This window comes from Dysidea avara, chromosome 3 (genome assembly GCF_963678975.1).
Source record: "Dysidea avara chromosome 3, odDysAvar1.4, whole genome shotgun sequence".
Lineage (NCBI taxonomy): Eukaryota > Metazoa > Porifera > Demospongiae > Dictyoceratida > Dysideidae > Dysidea > Dysidea avara.
The window spans coordinates 23,849,914-23,869,983 of NC_089274.1; the positions used below are offsets into that span (position 1 = coordinate 23,849,914).

The following is a 20,070-nucleotide window of genomic DNA, read 5'->3' on the forward strand; positions in this document are numbered from 1 at the left end:
ACATAAAATCAGCCACCATCTCTGTAGGGCTGAGTGGCACTGAAATGCTGAGAAATGTTACTTCCTATTGTGACAGTGCTATATGACTGAAATAGATATCAGTCTGTAAGAATTTGAAGTTAGTTTTTACAACAATAACACATAATTCATGCCTTCATATTCCTTTCTGACAAGTAACAAGACAACATGCAATCGAAAGCACAGCTGCTTGTTCAGTATGGTATAGTCACTACAGTGGCGGATCTAGGAATTTATAAAGGGGGTTTCCAGTTTAGAAGGTGGAGATATATATTGACATGAGATACGCAAACGTTTGCACTACATCGTCTGGTTTGGTAAGGTGAGACCAAAAAAAAAAAAAAAAAAAAAAAAAAAAAAAAAAAAAAAAGGTCACAGCCTAGTAATAGTACATAAAATATATTAAAAACTTCCTACACACTACTTTAGTAGCTACTGTGACTGCTCTAATTACAGTATCTCGATCGAGACGCACGCCGCGATAATTAAAACATTTAATTGTTACGCAATCATTTTTCAAAGGGGGTTTCCGTGGAAACCAATGAAACCCCCCTGGATCCGCCACTGCACTACACCATAACTCCTGTAGAACCACCTGCAACCAGTATTAAAATTTAATCAAGCGATCAAGAGGTTAGCTTGTACTGAATTAAGCAATCAAGAAGTCCTCAAAAGAGCACAAAACAATATGCTTTATACTAGTAAGTCAAGCGATCGAGGTTCCATAAATATTCGGATGAGATCAAACATCTTGATCTCGGTCACAGAAGGTTTTACAGGACCATATTATAATATATTCCTTGTTCAGTTATCTAGATCGAATTCATGATCCCTGTTGACTATGATGGCTCAGCTGAGAGAACCGGCCATCACTATTTAAATTCAATAAGACAGACAGTAGATTAATCCTCAGTCCCCTTCATTTAGCAAACACAAGCTGCTTCATACTCACATGCCAATCAGTTTCACCAATAGCTGTGAATTAGATACTGCCGGGTAGCTCTGTGCTGCGAGGTATTCTCAGATTAAATGCGAGACGTCATGATCATTGACAATCAGTTGGGGCATAGATCCTTTAGGCCACTTAACTTAATTTTATGTTTCAGATCCTCCGTCCACATTGATCAGTCAATGTGTGCTGACTCATGTGACTGCTACTGCTGCTGTTGATTGTTGCTGTTTACCACTGCTGCTGTTAGTCTCGCGTAGCCAGATCACTACTTTTCTTTTGTGTGGGCGTCGGGAAAAGGTACTACTTTTCCCGACGCCCACACAAAAGAAAAGTAGTGGTCTGGCTATGCGAGGCTATCACGGCTGCTGTTGCTTGCAATTGTTGTGCTGCCATACCTACTAGTTGCTTGCTACTGCTTACCAAATATAGATAATATTTTATTGAATGATTAGCTAACTGATATATTTTAAGATTCTATCATCTTGCTTACAATCAGGTGGGTTCAAGTCAGTCTGGAAACCCCCTTGACATTAAGATTTCTAAAGTCTCAGCAGAAATCTAACACTAAGTTTTGCAGCACAAAAGTGAGTGAGTGATAGCATGCAGTACATACAACAATTTATAGTAACATGAAACTTGTTAGTTCACAGATCAGACATGAGCCCTTTTGAACTGAACAAAATGAGATAGCTACTCCAATAGAGCTGTCATGCACGTATATCTCTATTAGGGCAGTTCATATAAATATCAATGTGAGAAGGACTTAAGCTTTATATTGCTGTATCAAGAGTCCATAATAAGAGGACTCTTGGTTGTATAGAGTGTAGTGAATTTCAGGGTTTTTCATTGAGTACGGAATATTTCTAGACTAGACATTGTAGCATTATAAAATTAATGTGCCAGGGAGTGATGTAAATAGACTTCCCCTGTATTTATATCATGTACTTGGGTGTACAAGACACATGATCCTTGATACAATTCAGTTTTACAATTATTTTTGTCAGTGGATTCATGTCTGTATATGTGTAGACCCATTAGCTAAATAGCTGTATCCCATACAAATAACCTTACAGCAATCTGCTGAGTTTTGGACCATTACAAATATTCAAGATCTTTCAGCAGCTGTGCTCTCAGGCCCTTGTTATTAAAAACTTACACAGCAATGCTGTTTGAAATCCCCTGGCTATGGCACTGTACATTATGAATGAGAAACTGGTGCAGCTTATTTAAACTTGCATGGTGCAACTTAATTAGACTTACAGTTAATAAACTGAATAGAGGCATATAAGCATTCTGAATCCACAGTATCAAGAGTTAATAATAGTGAGAGACAGTATGCATGATGATTTGACAATTTATGCTCATCTGTAATAAAATCAAATCTGCACACAGTATAAGTAATTTCATCAGATAGTATTTCTTTACACATATACAACTAGAAAATGATGACACATTAGAAGAAATCTGATGAGTAATGTGTCCAGATTCATTTGCTTTTATTATATGAATAATTTTATTGCTTGTTAGTTAAGGTTGAACACTCCATTAGGGTAGTTTGCCCTTCAAATAGAATATGCTGAATATCCTAGTCATGTTGCATCAATACTCAGCAAACTATTATTATTATATGTTTGGATTAGACTACCAGGTGATCCTTAGTGGAAACACTTTAAGATTCCACTATATAGTTGCTTCCGTACTTCAATCGAGCAGTCATGGTTAGTTACATTGTATTAAGCATTAACTTCAAAGTTTCAAAGTACGATTGTCACATGAAAAATGATAATTCACTACAGCAGATTGTATAGCAACAGTAACAGTGATGATATCATCATCAGCCTCATCTCCAGCCATGATAGGTTAACTGATAGACCACCACTTAGCTAAAGCATAAAAACAACAAGTCATCTCAGCATATCAGTGTTGTATGTTTACCTTACCTCTGCTGTTACCATATCAAAAGTGATATAATCACTTGCATCCACATTAGTGGATGATTGTGCGGCAAGTGTAAATCTTACACTTAATCCAACTGGAGCATTTCTGACGACAGATATTTGAACTGTTATTTCAGCACTTGAGTTGGTGGTCACACGTGGTGTTTGTGGTGTCAGTGCATATTGAAAGAATTCCTCTTCAGTGGCTGATGCATCTGTATACACAGCTAATCTGAAGGTATCATCTGCTCCAGTATTCAATAGCACCACTTTAACTGTAGCATTTGATCCTCTTCTGAGTATGACAAATCCAGTGTCATTTATGCCTGAAATAATACAGCATTGTATTTGTGTGCCAGACTAAACATCAGTATCTATGCCCACATAGAATTTCAAAATGAAAAATTACTGTTCCTGTTCTTGCTCTTAATAGAAAAAACAATTAAAACCTTAGTGAGCAAGCTATAGTAGGTAAATGTAAGTATACCACTTATAAAATTCATGTGTGGATCATAAAAATAAAAGGCGATGGAACAAACAAGGTCATTTACATCTGCAGCTATACTAGTGGAGTACTTCGGTTATGGCTGTTATGAGTGAAGTAGTGATTTAATGACCACTAATATAGCTGCAGGTGTAGATGATCTCGCTTGTTTCATCGCTTTTTATTTCTACAATGCCTATTCAAATGTAAAATTTATAATTTTTACACACACATTTATTTGTTTACTTTTTTGTAACATGATTTATGATTGGTGAACCAGTGCATACCGCATCAAAGGCACCAGACACATTGTATTAGTAATCACACGAGTGAACATGCATCCTGATTAAATGCAAAGTGGCCATTTCGTTACGTTTTCTACCCGTTATACAAGTTTACAAACAAACAACAGTACAAGAAGTGCCTCTGCAATCAATCCATGCAGTTACCATGGAAATTATGACTGAAGGTGTGCAGCAATGTAGCCATCCTGCTTCTGTTTCATCTCTGTTCCACCTGTTACACAGCATTACAAATGGAGTGCCTCTGAAATCAATCCAGTTGCACTACATGCTGAAGTCACCACGCGTCACCGCACATCAACACTTATGCAGTAGTGGAGAAAGAAATGGGACACAAAGGAGGACAAAGGTAAGTCCATGATGTATGTATTGTAGCTGCTGGGGTTGGTGAAAAGACATGTCTCAGGATGAAACAGTGAAGAAATCAAACCTGTAGTGGTTGAGTTATGCTTGGCTGAAGGCATCAGTCAGTCGGTCAGTCAGTCGGTTGGTCAGTCAGTCAGTTGGTCAGTCAGTCAGTCAGTTGGTCAGTCAGTCAGTCAGTCAATCAGTTGGTCGGTTGGTTAGTCAGTCACTCAGGCAGTTAGTCAGATAGTACAAAATTCAGATAAATAAGATTAAAAAAAAATTCCATAGAAACTTGCTGAAAGGTCACTCTGAAGGCATTTTTTGGTTTGATTCTGCCTTAACCAAGCTGTTATGAAAGAAAAACAAGTCCTCCAGACTTGATAAGCTCCTGAATACATTTACTGCTGGCTTCTGAAGTCAGCACAGCTGGGGTTTCACTAATGAATTCTTATGGTCACCAGAAATTAAAAAATTAGACCATGGCTTGTTTGATTGATTGGATTGGTTAAGCCTTACAGCACTTATAAGCTCCAGCATGTACTTCAACATGTGTGCTAAGCTCCTGGTGCTATGGATCAGACAATGAAGCCACAAGTGAAGAAAGAAGAGCGATATACTTGAGGAAGCAAACTAAATCTTGTATCTTGTTAATCATGGTCCAAGGAATAAAGTAATCCATAACTGATCAATTATTATTCTGAAAATGAGTTAAGATATGGGGTTTGAATTAAATGGTGTGCTGGTGATTCCTTATTTAAGTTAAAAAAGTTTGGTAGAGTTGGTGTACCATTATTTAGTTGTAGACTGCTAACTTTCACTTTTTGATTGTATGGGTTTTGAGTCTAGTTTTTTGGAGCACTTGTTCAAAACTACATGGCAGTTGTTTGATTGATGCAGTGGCAGATTTAGGGGGGTTTCAGGTTTCCACAGAAACCCCCTTTGAAAAATGATTACGTAACAATCGACTATGTAAATTAATTATTGTGGCGTGCGCATATAAAAAGCAACAACGTGATGTGCATGCTCAACACTCCGTAAATATAGACTTAGTAATATTTTATTTTTCACACTAAAATTGTTGCCAAATGCAGTCTCAGAGCATCAAAATTTCTAAAATTTCCTGGGGGGCATGCCCCCAGACCCCCCTAGCACAGGTGACTATGCTTCTTCACACACTCATGCATAGGCGGCAGAAGAGGGGGTGCTGCAACTATTTACTGGGGTGCTGAGCATCCCCAACTCAAAGCTGTATTGTGCAATAGTCGTTACTTGAACTTCCAGAAACTTGTCAATCACGATCGAAATACTCTAATACAGCAGTCACCCTAATACAACTCAAGCATGTATTAAAATAAAATTAATAGTACTAGCATTTGAGTAACAGCTAAAACCACCAAAAATGCCTCCAAATTCAATCTCCTGATACCTAATTTTCAAAATTTTCCCTGGGGGGGCATCCTCCCCCCCCCCCCCCCCCCCGAATTAGCATGCTTCGCACACCTACCAGTACACCATAAATTTTAGCCATGCAACTGTAGCATCCTTCCACTTCCTATGCAGTGCATATGTCCACCTTCTAAACTGGAAACCCCCTTTATAAATTACTAGATCCGCCACTGTGATGGATAACTAGCCTTGACCAGTTTCTTGTATTGATTTGAGTGTAGGGAGCCCAAGTTTGATCTCAAACTTCAGGTGTCAGTGATCTCTAGTCATCCATTTTTACTCTCACAAAAATATCTCATTGACTGCAATCTACCCAGTATCCACCCAACTCTGTACTTACAAGAATTTAATATCACATTAAAATAACATTATTTGCAGCCATTTTTGGCCACCACCTTTATTTTCACTACTTTTTTAAACCCAAGTGTTTTGAAAGCCGCACCCTTTTTTACAGCTTGGCTGACTTTTGTGTGAATATATTATGAACTCTTGCTTATGTGCATATCAGACAATTCAGTGTATTTTAATGTCATTCAGCTGCAGTATGAAAATGTACTGTTTGTTCAATTAGAATTTTAAAAATAAAACTGATTCTAAAAAAACCTGTTAATTTTAGCAACTTTTATATGCTCACCTGTATAGCACATATATCATATACGGGGTGGGTGGGTGGGAGGGTGCGGAGGGGAGGGGTGGTGGGCCGCCCACGCACAAGAAATGGTTGACAGTGAAAAAACAGTCTATAAGTATCATACAACTGTTTAAATATATACGTTCTTTGATATTGTATATGCATTAGTTTGCCAGTGATAGGTATAAACGGCGAAAAGAATGTAATGAATTGTCCGCCCACGCCCAATTTGCGCCTTCGTTAAAATGGCCTTGCTCAAAGACGATTAAATGTCTATGACAGTTTTCTGTATAAATACTTTGGTTTGTTTATCATGCTGTAATATTGTGCTGCTGTGTTATGCTATAATAATATTAATGCTTATATTATTTAATGATGTTTGTTTCTATTACTTTAGTGCACGGTGGGAGGTGGAAGCGTCCATGATGACGATTGGGCAATGTGCAAATAAGGTGAGTGTATGCTTTGTAAAAAGAAGCCCACGTAGCTGTGCAGGGCTCATCTTCTGTACAGCTCATCTTCTGTATAGTCTTTCATTATTTTATTTTTCCCGAGGGGTAGCCAACTCCCACGCAAAACACAGAAATGGTGTACCAGATGGATTGCCAATGCCCACGCAAAGCACCCAAATGGTGTGTACGAGACTCCCAATCTTTATGTATTTTTAAAAGCATTTAGTGAGATTGCTAACTAGTAACTACCTGTACAGTTGTTGATCTACATCTTGTTCTAGTTATTCATGATCGATCATTGTCTACTTTCTCCATTATTTTTATGGATTTAGGATTTGGTTTCTAATATATTTGTGTATTTCTGATTGGATTTCTCACATAGCATACAAGAGTCCCAAGGCATTGGCTACCCCTCGCTTTTTACCAAAAGCCAGTTCATCTCTAGTTGACAAAGATAGTGTGACCATCTAATTATGATATTATTTCAATCTAAATTAAATTCTTGATCACAGATACACATTTCCCTTGTTGCTATATGTGGCGCACCACAAAATTAACCAATGTAAACAACCATTACCATACCTTGTAGTGTTTTATTTTTATGTGAATATGCATTGAAGTGTGTGTGTAGTGTGTGTTTGTGTGTGTGTGTGTGTGTGTGTGTGTGTGTGTGTGTGTGTGTGTGTAGTGTGTGTGTGTGTAGTGTGTGCGTGATAAAGATTTTTTAAATTCACTAATTTAAATGTGACTGTTTTTTCCACAGGTTTATATGTTGGAGAACTGCATGCAAACAACTAACTTGAAATTTTTATAATGACCATTTTAAAAAAATATTTATTTGATTACATGTACAAAATACAAAGATGTATCACGTGATCAAAACAGTTATTAGCATGATGTACAAGGACTATTGACCATTGAAAAGTTGATGAATTAAACATTCAAGAACGGAATGCTTCTCCATTGCAACTCGCCCACGCAATATAGCGCGCGCGTCACTAATAATCAGTGCTCAGCCGGGGTATGCGACTATTGGATTGAGATGGTGATTTTTATAAAATTATTTGTACCTTGTAAAACGTTCATCACGAATGGTATAGCTAGCTGAAGTATTCAAGAAAGGATAGCTCTAGCCTGGTATAACCTGGAATCGTTAAAAAGTTCGCGCCTGGATTGTTGGGGTGAGCAAATATTTTCATTGCCAATGGTTCTATGTGTAATGTTAAACCCCCTACTTTGTACCATGAAGAAGGCCGTATTAAGCTGTTACATTTTACGTGAAAGTAGATGTCATGCTGGCCATTCCTGCTAGAACCTGGAAAAGGTTAAAAAGTTATCTGGCGCTCCATAACAGAGCCTTGAAAACCTGCTTCCAGTGTAGACGCGTGTATCTTGTCAATAAAAATTTTTTTATTAAAAGTCGCTTAATTGTTTGATATGGTACTGCTGACAAAAGCCTAACATTGCCTAATTCAATGGCACTAAATTAACTATAGGCTTCTGATTAATTCATTTATCCAATTGTCTAAGGTTACATCCTTTCTGAGAACATGAATGTTCTACTCTATCAACTACATACTGCAGAAATTCACAAATACCTACCAAATGTTAAACTGATAGTAGTCGGTTCCACTGATATAGCACTCACATAAGAGAAATTAAACCCATTATCATCAATTCCCACAATTTGTATCTGGAATTCCTCCACTGGTGGCACAAATAAACTGATATAGCTGTCATTACTTGTTCTTGTAAGGTTATCTGTTGATTGAATTACACCTTGACTGTTAACAAAGTTAAGACCATTGATAGACACAGATGAGTTGCTTCCCATCACAGTCAACATGGCAGAGGTCAGTATTCCTACAATTTAGTACACAGTAGATAATAGAGATAAAACAGATTCAGATATCTTACCTGCTAATGGTTTTAAATCATTGATCTCATCCATACCACTGGGGTTAGTATAAATTAGTTCACTAGTGAACATTAGTTCACTGTTTCCCATAACATGAACACTGTATGATCCTTGGGAGGTGAGGGTGATCGTCCACTGACCAGACAAGGAAGCATCAGTGATATTAACAACAGCAATGTATGTTGCAACAGACTCCAGAGAAATTGAGTACTGCATCAAAGTTGATGCATCAATTCCTGAATTAGTCACATCTAACATCTTAATAATATAACATTGTTCACTTACCCCATGGAGTAGTCACAGACACACCAATGTTTCGCCCATTAATAAGAATCAACACTTGTATTGTGTAGCTGTCAACTGGAAAACTGAAAATAATATCGGTAACTGTACCACCTGACTGACGGAAAACTGTAGCAGTGCTCTGTATGGTTGAGAATGTGATAAAAGTTGACAATTCAGAAATGTCAGTCATTAGAACTGGAAGAATTTGACCACCTGAAAATGTCACTAATTCTTGATCAGTTTGTCGCTTATGACGCAGTTTATTTCTACGCAATGAACGTTTTCTCTCATTTGACAAAGTCTGAATAAAGAATACTTTCAAATTCTTTTCAGCAATTATAGCTTCAGCTTCAGTAAGACCCTCCTCGTCTGATGCAGTGGAATCAGTGTACACAAAGATTGATGAATCTTGTTCACTGGCCTCAGCAGCACGTAAAACAGCGCTGACAATAGGAACATTACCATCTCCACTACTCTGTATATTTAGTCCACCAATATTGGCTGAAAGTTGACTGATATTACCAGTTTTGAATGTGCTTCCTGGACCTGTAATGAACAGCGTGGGAAAAACTGAAAAATAGAATTTTGCATTTCCACAAAGTTCATTTATGCCTTTTGTTGTACCTTGTCATAACTTGTATGGTATGGTCATTCTAAATTAAAAATCCTTCACATATCAGCTAACTACAATGGTTTCACAACTACATTTGCTCCAAACATAAAGTGACTTATCGCTAGCATAAATGCATAGCTATAGCTAGCATAATTATCATTGATTGTACACAATTACCACCATCAGGATGGTATACTACATTGCTATTGATGCATGCTTCTGATACAACCACACGAAACCGATCAATGGCTAGAAATAAGATAAAGCATCTAGAAACAGAAAAACAAGTAATCTGACAACTAAAGGTTCACCCATGTGTAGATCTGAGAGGGGGGAGGGAGGCTTTGCTTCTCTGGATTATAAGAACAACATTCCACACCAAAGACAGACTAGGAGCTCACACTCTATTAAAATACAGAAAGCAAAAGGGTCTAGCTTGTAGAAATTGCACACTGTGACATTCACCTGCAGCTGGCTATATACTATTGCACATTTTGATGATACTTCCAGGCATGTGCCTATAGCTAACCTGTGGTCAGCTGTGGGTGCACACCTGCAACTGTTTCCCAAAATGCATGTGTACGTCTGCATGCATGTATGTTTTTTTTTGTTAGCTTAATTGTTCATAGATAACAGACACATAATGGATTGGAAACACATTATAATCTATGGTCATGGCCACATGATGACATTTATGGGGTATGTATTAGTAATACTTTTTCCTAAAATGTGGATATCTTATTCACTTGATTGATATTACATTTGTACTTTTGAAGGTATAAACATTTTGTTATTATAGCACTTAGCCCTAGACTTGCTTTTATAAAGCCTCACTAAAGCTTCTATCATGTAGTCATTCTTTCACTCTTTACCTACTGAAGTAATTGCCATACAGAGCTAAAAATATTACTGTGCACTCATTATGTGGCAAAGCTGTTTAGCATGTCTACAGCTTTGTGTGTAATATAGCTACCCTGTACACCAACAAGTTGATGTTGTGCCACCTCTAAAACCGGGTGCCCAGTAAATACTATCCATTAACACACAGCATTTATTTTTCGCCTTGTTTTGTAATGATAAATATAGTACATTAAACGTATTTTGTAATTCACCAATTATTTCATAATTCATCAATTACGTTGCTATGTATCGCTTAGGAAGCCAATCTATTTCGGAAAACTAATTTTCTAGGTAAACACATTTAATTGCAAGCAGTTGTAGTAAAGGGGATGAAATACCATATAGAGGGAAATTTTGTCAGGGGGAAACTTTGGGCGAATTTCTTGATTTGCTACAAAATTTAACCTGCTAATTACTCGTAGCACCTGAAATTAGCATATTTATAGCGATAGATTGAACTTGAATTCACCAAAGTTTATTTTGCCAAATGCAATTTAGCCTGCTATTCACCAAAGTTTACCCCCACCAAAATTTCCCTCTATACAGTAATGGATTATTACCTACTACCTGGTAGAGTGAAACAATCTGGGATAACATGCTCAAATAGAACACATGAGTTGCATTCTTAGTACCTGCTGCGGTGGTGGGTAGAATCTACTCACGATACAAACAGATAATTTTCCTGCCTGTGTTCTGGGGGTGTTTGCGCTAAGACAATGAAAACATTAGCAGGTTCAGGGAAGGAATGAATCCGTAAAGAAAGCTTAGGAGGATGGATAGTGGCAGATGGGTAACTCAAGGAAGGCCATGTCTGCCCAAAGTACTAATACGTGAACGGTGAGAACAGCATGCAGTGCACTTTTTGGCTTCTTGTATGGCTTTACTGGGGTGCCTGAAGTCAACCACAAAACCATAAACTTTCAGAAGCCTCTATGATGACCTATCAATTATGACATCATTTTCCATCATTTTGTGCAGAGAGTACAACTAAAACGAGAGCTCCTTTGTAAGGTAGGCAGTTTGTGGTGAAGTTTTCAAATGATTTAGCCATTAGCAAGTGCTGTATTGCTTTTCAATCCATGTAAACCTATTTTCAAGTGTGCTTTCTCTTCAGTAATTGATGTTTTCTTTGTGCTATTGTTTCTGGTAGGGGTATTACTGTTCTAGTCTTGGTTAATTAAGAAGGCAAGCACCCCGCAGAAGCCATACACTTAATTACAAGCTCAAAGGAGAATAGCAGAATAGCAGAATGAATGAACACTAGAAAAATCTTTTCATCCCCTATGCCATATACATAACAGGGGTCCCAATGACATTGCTATAAATATTACCTGAATCACTCAAGGGTACAAGAATATATCTAATTTGTATCTCTTCTTCAATAGTATCTGTATACTGCTGTACATTGGTAGCTATGTCTGGTAAAGACGCTTGGATCTCTGTCAATATGGTATTATCTGTTCTTCCGGTAGTATCTATTACAATAGCAAGGTCAATGATTCTCCTGGCCTGTGTTATTTCTAGTCCCAAAAATTCTCCAAACAATGCATCATTGCCTACGTCATTACGAATGTCAGTAAGGATAAAATTTGAGTGTTGTTGTGCAACGGTGGCCGCTACTCTGTGCAGAAAATAATGTGGAGAAAATTTGCTATGGGTGGAATCCTTATTAATACCACCCGTAGCAGATGAATCAGATGTGCCATCTATTAGTCCTCCATGACTGCACTTTATTGGTGGCTTAGGTATGGGATTATTTTGAGCATCTCTTCCGCCATCGGCATATCCACTTGTAAGAACTTGCTGAGACTGTAATGAGCTTTCAAGGTTATCATCACAATCATAGCATGATGTGGTTTCAATAAAAGGAAGCAACATCAACAAGTCCCCTAAGATAGCATCTCCAGTCCTAGTACAATTTTGGCACGTCAGCCTGTTTGGGCCTGCAACATTTTGTATCCTCCTTCCTCTTTGTCCAAGCACAGCATAATGAGATGGTATGTTTTCCCCATCATACAGGTTCTCAATCCAGTTACTGTGACTGTAAAAATCCTGTAGTGTGTGAAGTAAGCGTCCTGCATATCGTCTGGCGGAGTCGAATCTGCCTTGTAATATGTCACGTGCTATTATTTCACGAAACTCAATGAGACGTCGCTGTCCATCCGCGAATTGTTCAGCATCAAAGTGAGCTGCCGCCATTCCTAATTCGTCAGAGTCGACCCTTGTGTTGGAGTCCTTCACCGAATCTATTGCTCGTTCAAGCTGAGATGCTCTCCGGGCTCGCGAACTCACACTCGCTGACGAGCCATAGTAGGCGTTCACAAGACGAAAGGCATTCAGGTCAGAGCTTGAAAGAAGCTGTTTGATATCCTGGGTGCTATCTACGTTGTTGGGATTAGGATTTTGTAACAAAACGTCGGCAGCTACTTGTAACATTGCGTTACCCGTCATGGCGGGGTGGCTAACCGAGGGTCCATCGTCTTCAAAGAACCTATCTAGGATAAACAATCGAAATTCGGTTGGTATAAACCCTCTAACCAAGCTGGTACTCCAGACTACCAACAAGATCACTTTTAACAACATCTCTCAGCTAGTCCTAGCTATAGATGCAACCCAAGGTGCTAGCAATCATAAAGAATTTTTATTGCGTTCTTGTATTTATATTGACATGCCATGTAACTTGCTATGCTACATGACTTAATTAAAAGCATGCAATTAGACGTGCATCAGTGTCATCATATTAGCTAATTACCTTTCAAGTGGGCAAAAATACTATTAAAGTAATTTTTGTGGTAAGGCCAATGAAACTTGATTAGCAGTTTCGCGTCATCGCCCGCATGCTTTTGATACACCCACATGGAATTTTATTATTGGTATTTTTCAGATCGAAATACTCTAATAGAACAGTCACTTTTACTCTAATAGAGCAATCTCTAATGGAAAAATCACTTGTCCGGCTAGTAACGTACTTTAGCTATTTAATGCAAGAGTAATCAGTGTAGATCTTTTTTGGCAGAAATCTTCGTGTGTTGTGCTTTTGGAAAAATAATGAATAAGGCCAGCATTTATTAATTCCTTGTTTCCCGTCACCCGCCCGCATACCACTTTACTTTCCGTATTGGTAATTAGTATTTAGAAATACGAAATATTTCCGTGTTCTTACGGTGATTTCTGCTATATGTTCGAGAATATTCTTTGCCACGTGGCTATGTTGTTTAGTAAGACTATTATTGTTAAAAAAAAAAAAAAATTGTTTACACAAGAAACTGTACAAATGTACATAAGCGTGCAAGTTACAATTGTATTAGGAAGGGTGATAGTTCCGTGGACTATTGTGGATTTCCACGAAGAAAACGTGACATTCAGTGAGTTCTTTTCTTGTATAAAGTACTGCAATACCATATTGAAGTCATAGGCGGCGGAAAGGGGGGGGCTAGGGGGCTAAAGCCCCCCCTCAGAATGATATCACAACGAAATTATCTTTCTTGGAGTGGGGCTGAAAACCGTGATAAAGAGATACTCTAATAGAGCAGTCACTCTAATAGAGCAGTCACTCTAATAAAGTAGTCAGTGTGTAGCGAGCTATGTAAGGATTTTTATGTAGTTTATCAGCTAGAAATGGTAGCTGGTGAGGTGGAAAGCTCTTGTCAGTTGCAATTGGTTGTGACCTTTTTTTTTTTTTTTTTTTTTTTTTGGTCTCACCAAACTATAGAAATAATCTGGGTTAGCCCAGCCCCCCCTCATATTAACTACTTCCTCCGCCGCTGATTGAAGTAACAGGAATTAAAGGGAGCGAGGTTACTAAAAACGTTTGTAGGGAACAAGATAGACGCTATGATAGTGTCTGGAATTGACCAGTGTGTTATACCAGTTTGCTCACAATTTGGTATTTACGTTAGGTTTGCTGTAGACTTAATATCGCCCAGCACCTCAGAAGAAATGATCACAGTGTCAGTTTAATATTCTTGTGGATTTGAACTGATATGTTGCTACTGTACAAAAGAGGTCATGTCAGAAGACGTTGTTAATCTTCCAATGTGTGCAGACTGTAAGGAAGAAGGGAAAACACCCATCAAGAGACCCCAAAAATATATATATATATTTGGCGAGAGACCTGGTTGTTACCTTCCAGGACCCGCATATTTCGGCACTTATATTTTGGCTTTTAAACCTAGCTTCTTTGTTTAGGTAATCATTAAATCGCAGTTTTCTTCCTGCTTTACCTCTAGGGAGAGTATTTTTGGGCTGTTTTGGGTCTGAGTGTGCACTATTTCGAACCATGACTGAAGAAAACTCACTTCAGGCGAGTATGGAAGATGAAATGGAAGGAGATATATCACCGCGTCATAAAAGAGGCCGTCCAAACGATTCTCCTGATCCTAAGGACCAGTTGTTGAGTAAGGATGTAGATATTTGTGGACATTGCCGCAAAAAATGCTCGCCTTCTAGCGAAGCATTACAATGTGATTCGTGTTCTGTGTGGGTTCATGCCAATTGTGAAGGTTTTACTAAAAAGCAGTATGGATCAATTAACCAGCTGACCAAGTCGATAGAGAATGTAATGTTTTATTGCCGGCTAAATAACTGTGTCACTTGCTCACAACAGTTCATTTTTAATAATGTCGAAGCGATCCTTGCCTCTGGAAGTAATGGAGATACTTTGCAATCCTTAGTGAAAGAACAAGACGAAATTCGCAGTGCTCTATCTCAGCTGTCATCTAAGGTGAATGATCTTTGCTCTATGAATCAAAATCTTGGAAGTGAGATCAAGGCAACTGCAGAATCAATTAACCGAGCTCCAGCAACTCCTAACATGGCTAATTCACCACCTGTAATGGCAATGAACCCCAGTGCAATTGTTGACAAATATCTTGACCGTGAAAGGAGGAGAGTTAATCTCATCGTGTATAATCTTGAGGAACCAACAGTGCAGTCAGTTGCTGAGAGATCTAAGTTGGACTACGAAAAGCTTGCTCACCTATTTCAATCTGAATTTCACATTGGGGATGTTGAGGTAACTAAGTGTATTAGATTAGGCAAATTAAGCCAGACCAGAGTTAGACCTGTGCTGATTACAGTTCCCAGTGTCAATGCTAGAAGCGCTATTTTAAGGAATGCTAGTTCTCTTCGCAAATCTGAGAATTTTAAAAATGTTTACATTTCACCAGATATGATTGTTAAAGAACGTGAGGAGGCTAAGCAATTGAGAGCAGAATTGCTAAGACGTAGATCTCAGGGAGAACGTAACCTTGTGATTCGACGAGGCAAGATTATTACAAACATCCGTAATCCACCACCAGCTTCAAACACCAATAATCCACCACCTAATTCCACATCTAATTGACTAGACTCTCTCAAGACAGGTACTGGTAAGAAGTTAACTGTGTTTTATACAAATGCTGACCAAGCATTAAATAAGAAAGATGACCTTTTAGTGATGATAAGTGTTGAGAAACCTGATATTATAATTCTTACTGAGGTGATTCCAAAAGCACAATCTAATTCTATACCCTTGTCTCAGTTGGCAATTCCTGGATACAATTTTTATGTAAATTTTGACTATAATGCATCTGACTTAGGTAAATCAGGTAAAAGAGGTATCATAGTGTATTTTTCTATTGCTTTTAGTACTAAACAGATTATATTTTCGAACAGTCTATTTGAGGAATATCTTTTGGCAGAGCTTATTTTACCCGATAACATTTCCCTTACTCTTGGGGGTATATACAGAAGTCCTAATGCTAGTAAAGCTGAAAGTACCAAATTGCTTAGTGACTTTATTCAGAAAGTGTGTGATAGACAGCCATCACATCTGTTATTAGTGGGAGACTTTAATTATAATGATATCAGTTGCGAGACATTAACTGTTAATGATTCAAGCTCTGCTCCCCAGTCTTCTGAGGAGTTCCTAGAAGTATTATCTACTTGTGCATTATGTCAGCATGTCTCTGAGCCCACTAGTTTCAAACATGGAGTGTCACCATCATTGTTGGACTTGGTAATAACTAATGAAGAAGGTATGATTTCCAATTTGAATTATCTACCCCCTTTAGGCAAAAGTGACCATTTATGTTTACAGTTTAGCTTTAATTTAGTAACACCTGATGCAAACTTGGATTATATTAAATGTAATCTTAATGCTGGTGATTATGACATGCTTCGGTCTGAAGTAACAAATATTAATTGTGAAGATATGATGAATATGACAATGGATGCAGCTTGGCAGTACTTTTTTACTAAATTTGATGTAGCTATTAAACGTTCTGTTCCACTAACTAGTTCTAAGCCTAAATTTAAGAATGTTTACACAAATAAAGATGTTATACGATTAAGTAAAAAGAAAAGGTCACTTTGGAATGAGTATTGTACTCTCAGCACTTTGGATTACAATAGATTTGCTAAAGTACGTAATGATCTTCGTAGTTTGACTCGAAGGCTGAAGTCTGATTATGAAGAAAACCTTGTTTCAAACATCAAAACAAATCCAAAAGTATTTTGGAAATAATTTATGTCAATTCTAAAATGAAGACTAGATTACCTGTGGATACTTTAAGGACTAGTGATAATGGAGAAGCTGTTTCAAATCTAGATAAAGCTAATGTTCTTAATGAGTATTTTGCAAGTGTTTTTACCCAGGAAGAGTTAAGAAATATGCCTTCTTTACCTGATGTATTTAATGATGTACCAATGGCTGATATTCAGATCTCTGATGACGATATTTATGACAAGCTATGTCACTTAGATGCTAATAAATCACCCGGTCCAGATGGTTGGCATCCCCGGTTTTTCAAAGAAGCAGCTCTTGAATTGTCAAAACCTTTAGCGGTATTGTTTCAGAAATCCTTGGACACAGGTATAGTTTCTAATGATTGGAAACTAGCAGACGTGGCTCCAGTGTTTAAGAAGGGTGACCGTAAACTCCCATCTAATTACAGACCGATTAGTTTGACTCCACTGATTTGCAAGGTATTGGAATCAGTGATCAGAGATAAAATGTTTGACTATCTATTTAGGAATAATCTATTAGCTAATGAACAGCATGGTTTTATGCCAAGACGCTCCTGTGTTACACAACTTTTAACTGCACTACATTACTGGACTGAATCTCTTGAGAAAGGCGTCCCTGTTGATGTACTGTATTTGGACTTCAGTAAGGCCTTTGACTCTGTCCCACATGAAAGATTACTTTTAAAACTTGAAGCTTATGGCATACAGGGCAAAGTTCTGCAGTAGATTAGATCTTTTCTCTCTCAAAGGAAACAGGCTGTTGTGATTAATGGTGTTAAATCACCTACAAGTAATGTGATCAGTGGTGTGCCTCAAGGATCTGTGATTGGCCCTCTTTTGTTTTCAATTTATGTCAATGATCTTCCCAGTGTAGTATCATCCCAAGTGTTGTTGTTTGCTGATGATGTTAAGTTGTTTTGCCCAATTGTAAACCAGCAGAGTAACTTTCAATTGGAACAAGATCTCTTATTACTAAAAGAGTGGTCAATGAAGTGGTTGCTGAATTTCAACATTGTTAAGACATTTGTTATGCATCTGGGTAACTCTAACCCATGTCATACATATTATATGGATGGACAACCCCTACAGGTAGTATCAGAACATCAAGACTTAGGAATAATAGTGGATTCTAGCTTAAAGTTCCATAGCCAAGCAACTTCTGCTATAAGTAAAGCCAGTCGTGTATTGGGATTAATCAAAAAATCATTTAACACTCTAAATAGGAAGACCCTTCCAATACTCTACAAGGCTCTGGTAAGACCTCACCTTGAATATGCTAATGTTGTATGGGGACCCAATTATATTGGAGATTGTGACAGGATGGAGAGAGTGCAAAGAAGAGCCACTAAATGTGTTCAGGATCTGTCCAGTTTGGAGTATGATGAACGTCTGGTTACCCTCAAGCTTCCTACATTGTCATATCGAAGGCATCGTGCTGACATGATTATGCTATATAATATCTTACAAGGGAATGTTAATCTTCAACCTGAATTATTTTTCCACCTGAATTTGTCAAGTGCCACAAGGGGACATGACTTCAAACTTTTTAAACCTCATGCCCAAAAGAATGTTCGAAGTAAATTCTTTTCAGTAAGAACCATCAATTCATGGAATAATTTACCCAATTATGTAGTGTCGTCTAATTCTACTGACAACTTTAAAATTTTGATTTATAACTTTTATTCTTAATGTAATTGTTTATTGTAATGAGCAGGACTCACAGGCATAATGCCTTTTTCTCTGTATTTAATAATAATAATAAAAAAGACTAAGGAACATACTTAAACTTGAGGAGAGAATTCTGTAGTTTATTGTGTGTAAGTAAAAAGGTGTGTTATAGAGATGTATTTAAAACTGGCTGTAAATTATTACTTTTCAGTGTATTGTATTGTAGATACACTAACTTGTGTTTTACCGCAGTTTTTTTATAAGTATCATTTTCTAAGGTTTGACAGTAGTTGTTAATTAAAAGTACAAAATAATAAAATTTTAGTTATTAATGATAATAACCACCCGCCCTCACTGGTTGATTGGTTTCATGGTGACAGGAAACAAGGAATCTTATTATGTTGGCCTAAGCGAATACTGGCGGAGTATCATTTTCGCATTGTACCTCCACAAAGTCACAGACAGTTGCTGGAGAAACATAATTAATTAGCAGGTGCATGCACGGCAGACTGGAGGTGGACCGTTTATGTTCAGCCCGGACCATTTATGCAGTGGCATGGGTGGTCCAGGGGAACCATTTGTGACAGCATAAATGGTCCACCCGGACCATTGGTGCGTTGACAGTCCCCACCCCCATTGTAGGGGATTTGACAACACCTCAAGGATGACTAAGCGCATGTTTCATGCATGCGACTAGTAATAAACCTGCCCTGTAGCTAGTAAAAATATAGCAAGTGCAATTTTATTGTTTAGAAATGCAACTACCGAGAATTAGTCAGTGAATTGGACAACTGTCAATTGCCCCAGGGGTGGGGACAAGAAGCAATGTCAAATCCCCACCTGGGATGTGGGGATGCCCGGGGGTGGGGCATGAAATTGACAAGTGCATTATTCATTTATATATGACAGTATTTATTGCTCCCAGGCTTGGCTGTAGAAAGTATAATTAAATTGTCGTATTGATTCTATCGATCAATTTGTACACTAACATTGTCATACCTGTTCATTCATTATTTATGACATAATCTTGACCGCATTTTGTAATAGTACTTGGTTGTATAATTATTTATTTATAATCTACAAAACTCAGAATTGAGTATGACGTACATGTAAAAATTAAAAACAAGTGAATTACTAAGTACCAATAGTAACACTAGTTTCAGCAGCACCACTAGTACCAGCAGTACCATCCTGGGCTTGGCTAGCTACACATACTGATGTATTGTGTACTTATTTATAAATATATTTCACTCTATATTTCGTGACTTATATGAAGAACTAAATAATTCTGCCTATGTAACAGAATTACATCCAAGATAAAACTTTCAGTATGCATGTGATGTGTTATGATCCGCTCACATAATGACTTACAACAGGATCTTAACACTTAGGAACAATGGGCAGCTGACTGGAAAATGTTGTTCATCTTACAAAAATGTGAATTTTTAGACAAGAAACACCCAATATTAACTCAATATACACTGCAAGGTAAAACTATAAAGGAAGTAACATATGCTAAGTATTTAAGGTGCTACTATATATCCTGATCTGAGCACATTAAACAAAATAAAAAAGGCCATTATAGTATATCAAATAATTCTTGCAACGT

General features: G+C 37.7%; 2 protein-coding genes and 1 long non-coding RNA gene across 3 annotated transcripts; 2 read left to right on the forward strand and 1 right to left on the reverse strand.

The window, feature by feature from the left end:
• Window positions 1–2,729: 2,729 nt before the first annotated feature.
• LOC136248426 (von Willebrand factor A domain-containing protein 7-like) lies at window positions 2,730–12,869 on the reverse strand. The gene is made up of 6 exons (XM_066040208.1): window positions 11,618–12,869; window positions 8,774–9,319; window positions 8,488–8,724; window positions 8,173–8,433; window positions 2,911–3,233; window positions 2,730–2,853 (listed from the first exon to the last, which is right to left on the reverse strand). Exons 1-6 carry the CDS (start codon window positions 12,867–12,869, stop codon window positions 2,761–2,763), a joined length of 2,712 nt encoding a protein of 903 aa, XP_065896280.1. The 3' UTR covers window positions 2,730–2,760.
• Window positions 6,219–7,624, forward strand: LOC136251851 (uncharacterized). Its single transcript, XR_010699227.1, has 3 exons — window positions 6,219–6,420; window positions 6,516–6,570; window positions 7,334–7,624. It is a non-coding gene; the product is annotated as an uncharacterized lncRNA (long non-coding RNA).
• A 2,854-nt stretch (window positions 12,870–15,723) lies between the features above and the next one.
• On the forward strand, window positions 15,724–16,791 carry LOC136248427 (uncharacterized). Its single transcript, XM_066040209.1, has one exon. The coding sequence runs from the start codon at window positions 15,724–15,726 to the stop codon at window positions 16,789–16,791; it is 1,068 nt and encodes a 355-aa protein (XP_065896281.1).
• Window positions 16,792–20,070: the final 3,279 nt, after the last annotated feature.

What these genes read in the sequence shown, in the direction of transcription:
- LOC136248426 (XM_066040208.1), bottom strand. Translation starts at nt 12,869, where the DNA reads ATGTTGTTAAAAGTGATCTTGTTGGTAGTCTGGAGTACCAGCTTGGTT. An exon ending in GTCTGTGACTACTCCATGGG is followed by an intron (nt 8,725 to 8,773) that starts GTAAGTGAACAA and finishes TGACTAATTCAG; the next exon opens with GAATTGATGCATCAACTTTG. An exon ending in TACTATCAGTTTAACATTTG is followed by an intron (nt 3,234 to 8,172) that starts GTAGGTATTTGT and finishes GTATTATTTCAG; the next exon opens with GCATAAATGACACTGGATTT.
- LOC136248427 (XM_066040209.1), top strand. Translation starts at nt 15,724, where the DNA reads ATGATAAGTGTTGAGAAACCTGATATTATAATTCTTACTGAGGTGATT.